Consider the following 5,430-nt stretch of genomic DNA (forward strand, 5'->3'; position numbering starts at 1 on the left):
TGCTGGGGATCTTTAGCATGCACTGATATCGGAGAGCACACGCACGCCTTTTCGTTTTGGCTCCATAAAAATGCGAAAATGCGGCCGCAAAAATGCGTACCATGAGACAGCGTTTAACTTTAAAGGTGCCGAAACATCAAATTTTTCTTCCCGCATTCCTGACTGAAAATAATGCGTAAATATGTTTCACCGCGAAAAATTCTAAGCTCAAAAGGTCATCTATATTTGTATTTCTTCTGCACCGCAGTTTGGCCTCAAGTTGCCGAACACACATTCTTCGTCAAAAGTTAATAGAAGGTCACGATACGCACACAAAAGCTATAATACACTTGCTATGTATAATGGGAACGTAGAGCAAAAAAAAAAAAAAAATGACAGAAGGGACCCACAAGAACGCTTACTTACAAGTGCATTTTTATTGTTAAGGCTAGCTGGATATAAGGCGTGGAAAAAGGCAACAGAAAATGTGAAAATGAGAGGATGACAAAATGTGCTTTTTTTCAGCATCATTATTATAAAACGCCAAGTGGTAACGTAGCAGGTCATAGTAACCAAGTAGTGACCCTAAAACGTTATTAAGAGATAGGTTTCAGTTAATTAATTGATAAGTATTAAGACAAAAGACTGAAGTGGCTATTTTAAGAGGGGACGGGGGTGGGGCGGCAGAAAGTTAAGTGGGCGGATGAGGTTAAGGAGAGGCCTTAGCCCTGCAATGCGTATGATCAGGCTGATGACGATGATGTTGATGTCGCCAGAAATTTCTCGAGACGTTTCTATCGCACTTGATTGAGTTATAGAAAAACGAATGGTAATATAAGATAGAGGACAAAATATGCTCTCTGGATTTCAAATTTGGTGTATGTGAGTAAGAAGATAATTAAAGCCAGTTAAGTGAATTCGACGTCGAAATAACCAGAGTATTGGCGATGTCCAGAAAGGTAATGTGATACCTCACTTGTGGTGACGCGGTGCCTCACTTCCGGGCACGTGACACATGAGGACTATTAAAGCCTGACGTCACGGGAGAGGACGGCGCGTTGGGAGAGGGTGATGCGTTGGGACAAATACCGAGAGCACTCCAGAATCTGCACTGGAGAAATGCGTAAGCCTGAGCCTAGCTGTGTTGTCCGCGAGGTATGTCAGCGAGATTTCATAAGTGAGAGATACTGGCTCTTTCCTTTCCTGTAAACCAAATATAAAGCGGAAGTGAATTTTGATGCGTTCAACGAAACGCTTTTTGTTCGAAAAGGGACCCGCGATGTACCATGTGTAGCGGCAACCATGTGTAGCGGCTTTCGCATTTGTCCTCTGCAGATTCTTCCAACACTTATAATTTATATCTTCAACGCAAAAATCTCGCTTCAAATAAACTCATTTGCATATCACGTAAGCAAATTATTTTCATTTCATCGCTTCTTGCACTGTGTGCGCGGTGGAGAAAAGCAATGAAAAAAAAAAACGACCTTGCAAGACATACCATCCTTGGTTGTAAAGTCTTGTGTGCCTTTTCTGTGTTTCCAGCCTTGCATTTTCGCGCAGCTTGCGCGTGCTATGCAAACAAAGTAGGAAGTCCAAATCAAAATTTCAGTTACTTTATCGATTCGTGGCGAAGAGAGAACGCGGTGCTTTCCACACGTTGCATTGCACAGATGGGTTCATGTAACTATTCGGCGGGCAATGGAACGCATCTGCGAAGAAACGAAAGTTCCTGAGTGGCACGTTAACGCGCCACCGTGCCGATGTGGCGAGGAAATTTCTGTGGCGTTCAAGGCCGGTCGCATTTGCGAAGTCGCACAGGCTAGAAGCCAGAACGTAGAAGAATGTTTGACGTACGTCGTGGGTTCGGCCAATTGACTCTAAAATAAATCGAGACAAATTTTGTCTTTCCAGAGCATCCCTGTACATGGAATACAAAGGGTAAGTCATGGCATTGTCTAAAAAGTCAAGCAGAGACAATTCGTGCCCCTTATTATATTGGTGTTCAAGGCAGCTTCTTACGTCTTTGTACTCCGTAGCCGAGGAATTTTTCCACAGGGACGCAGATGACGTCTCGTTGTTGACGCTGGATTCAAACAGAGTCACGACGTGTAACAGGCCACGGACAACGTGCGACGTCACAATGGGGTAGAAAATCGGGTGTATCGCGTTGCTCACACCGTTCAACAAACTCACCACCGCTGGAGGCAAGAAAAGCAGATTTGTCGCCTCCTGGTACTCGTAAGATGGCCAGAATGACGACACGGTGTAACGGTTGTCGTAGCCGGGCGAGTCGGAGCCGTAGGCGTCCCAGTAAAGGGTGGACGCATGTACATGAATCTTGAAGACCTTGGCCAGTGTGCTCCGATTTGAATGCGGCGCGAATGTGTGAGTATTGCGGTAAAGTTCGTATTCAATAAGACTACTTTGCGCGCCAAAGTTGAATATTAAAGTGTCGATTTTTCGCCTTGCTCTAGTGATGGCTTCGGCATCGATCCACGACCTATTGGCAGAAAGCAGAGCCTTTATCATACGTCTTGCAGTTCGGAACTGTTTTTTCAATTGCTTATCCTGGTAAGACCGGTGGACGGTCACGTATTCTCGTCCCGCCGTGAGCTTTACCACTATGCCCACTCCATATTTGTACAGTTTCTCGAGCGTCACCATGCATGCGGCTTGCCTGTGCTTGATTCCGTCCGCTGTGAAGGAATGCGTGAGCTTTACCAGGTCTTCGAAATAGCTACCCAGGAAAGGAGAGAGGTCGACTAGCGCCTTCAAGGCCATGTAGTTCACTATCGTGCTGTGCCAGCTGGGGTTCATGAGAGGAGGGAGGTTACGAATAAGAAAGGCGTCGCTCAGGAATATTCCCGTGCCGTTGTCCACTTGGGTTTCGACTTCTGGCAGGAGAGTATGAAAGTAGGCCGGCCAGCTCCAAGAATCGGAGGTCGGAAGGTCTCCAAGAGTGATTGCACTGTGGTCTTTCGACGCGGAGCTTCGACTTCTCGGGGGTATCCTCAGTCCGTCTAATTCTTTTTCAAAATCCACTACTTTCTCAGCCATTGCCAGTGAAGTGAGAGGCTCGGTGTTGGATGTCGAAATATTATCTGTCGTTCGCCAGCTTAGTGCATTGTGAACAATGAGCACGAAGCGGTCCTTGGTTGTACCGAGTTCGCTCAACATGAACCGGCGGTAAAGTGTGTCCGGGGGCCCCAGGTGTATAGAAAATCTTTCGTCACTACGGCCCTGACTAGGGAAGTTGTGACTTGGCTTTACCGTGACGGTGAACAGTGGGTGAAGTCTCAGAAGCCTGTCTCCTCGTGCGAGTAGAGAAGAAAGTGTTGTCTGTGGCGTCCATGAGCTTAGCCCGAGCTTTTCGAAGATTACGTCCAGTTCGGCCGTCACAGTAATGTCCTCACTGGCCGCTTTTCTACACTCGTTATAGGTCCACATCATTTGCGAGACGAAGTTATCATCGGGTCCTGGCGCGAAACCTTCGGCAGCCTTTACCGAGGAATAGCGCTTGAAGAATTGCTCTATGTTGGCGAAGAGATGAAGGGCAGCTGACAAGGACGTAGGCATCTGCATGATGGGCTGTCTCGGCACAAGTCGCCTGCTGCACACGTGAGCGTAGAAGTCGTCGCATGGGGATGCCAATCTCGAAGCACGGTCGAGAACATTCGAAACTGTCCACTGGCACGGAGCTGAACGACAGATCATCTCAGAAGGCCGCCCGCGGCGATCATAACGTGGGACCCACGTTATGTCCTCGTCGATAGACTCACCGCGGGCTCTGAACCGTTCATACGCCGGTATCAGGTACTTCTTTGTGAGCACCGCACCGCCCAAGAGCGCCAAGACGACGCCGGCCGTAGAACACACGACACATACGGAGATGATCCCCAGGAATGCGCTCTTACGCAGCTGGTGCCGATCTTCGGCCATAGAAGATGTGGCAACGAGGCAACGATCATTGAACCTGGAACGACTGGCCGCCATAGCTTTCTTCATTCTTCTTTGCTCGTGACCACGCAAGGTTTCGTTTCCCGTAATTTTATCATAACGAATTGCCTGGAAACAGAATGATGATAAAGATTTGAATATAAACATACAAGGTGAAGATGCATGCAAGAAAAGACCGCTTTATTTTTTACTCGTGATGTGTCCGTCTGCATTCCCTGGAAAAACGTTGTAGATGCGAAGAAGACAAAGTGATGCAATGTGGAAATAAGATTTCATTGAATTCAAGCAAAACAAAGTTTGTAAAAGCTAAGTTTGTAAATATAGATAGATGGATTTATTGAAAGGAAAAGGCAGAGAGGTTGGCCCGAATAATTCAAATCTGGCCTGCTACTCTGCACTGGGGAAGGGGAAGTAGAGAAGAAAGAAGGTCATGATGGGTGACGATGTGGGAGAAGGCATATGAAATATATATACAGACACAGCAGCTTGCTTTACAAACGTGAATCAAGTCCGCTGGCGCTCAAATAACGGCAAAGAGCGCGCACTGCCTGGACGCCCTTCCCCTTGTCCTGCCAAGCGCCCAGCAGCAGTTCCTCCGACAGAGGCCTCTTGTCTAAACGCTTCAAGGAAGCAGCTAGCACATTTCTTTCGTTCGCATACTCTGGGCACACCAATAATACATGGTCCACAGTCTCTGGGATGCCACAAGTTAAACATTCCGGTGAGTCCAGCTGTCCAATTAAATGTAAGTATTTGCGCGTGAAAGCCACGTTTAAACGAAGTCGATGTATCAAGCATGTCTGATGACGCGGAATATCACGCGGAACATAAAATTTAAATGTTCGATCAAGCCTTCTTAGGCGGATGTGTCGGGCGTCTGGTTGAGCCCAGTAGGCTGCTGTAGCAATATTCATATAACTCTTTAGAAGACACGTCGTATCCGCTCTTGAAAAAGGCACAGCTGTTTGGAGGCCATTGATGAGTGCGCTTTTCGCTTCAACATCGGCCTGCTCATTCCCATGGAGGCCGCAGTGGGCAGGAATCCATTGAAACATTATCGTGTGGCCTTGCAGCTGGGCAGATGTGATGAGATCCACAATGTTTAGTGCCAGGGACTGATAGGCAGTGTGGCGTAAGAAGTTTTCCAAAATTTGTAATGCAGTCTTCGAGTCCGTGAATATACACCATTTTTGAGGTGGTTCCCCACATATATAGCGAATAGATTCTCGAATGGCTACAAGTTCGGCAGCGGTTGATGTAGAGGTATGTCCCAAAAGGAAATGCAGAGTCGTTTTCCGAGCTGGTATGACCACAGCTGCAGCGGATGCCTGTGCTGACACAGATCCATCAGTGTATATGTGAATATAACTGGGATATTCTGACCAGATGTGTGCCAGAGTAAGTTGTTCGAGTCCACTAATTGGTACCATTGATTTCTTTAGTATTCCGGGAACACGAAGGCGCACAAAAGGTTTATCCATCGTCCATGGTGGT

The 5,430-nt window shown here is 47.2% G+C and overlaps 1 protein-coding gene across 1 annotated transcript; it reads right to left on the bottom strand.

Moving 5' to 3' along the window:
* Positions 1-1,593: 1,593 nt before the first annotated feature.
* On the bottom strand, positions 1,594-3,972 carry LOC146176185 (neprilysin-2-like). The gene has a single exon (XM_084581272.1). The coding sequence runs from the start codon at positions 3,970-3,972 to the stop codon at positions 1,594-1,596; it is 2,379 nt and encodes a 792-aa protein (XP_084437398.1).
* Between the last annotated feature and the right edge of the window lie 1,458 nt (positions 3,973-5,430).

Source organism: Amblyomma maculatum, chromosome 10, assembly GCF_055883805.1.
Source record: "Amblyomma maculatum isolate TAMU_Amacu chromosome 10, ASM5588380v1, whole genome shotgun sequence".
NCBI classification, from domain to species: domain Eukaryota; kingdom Metazoa; phylum Arthropoda; class Arachnida; order Ixodida; family Ixodidae; genus Amblyomma; species Amblyomma maculatum.

Coding starts and splice junctions, on each gene's coding strand:
- LOC146176185 (XM_084581272.1), bottom strand. CDS start 3,972: ATGGCGGCCAGTCGTTCCAGGTTCAATGATCGTTGCCTCGTTGCCACA.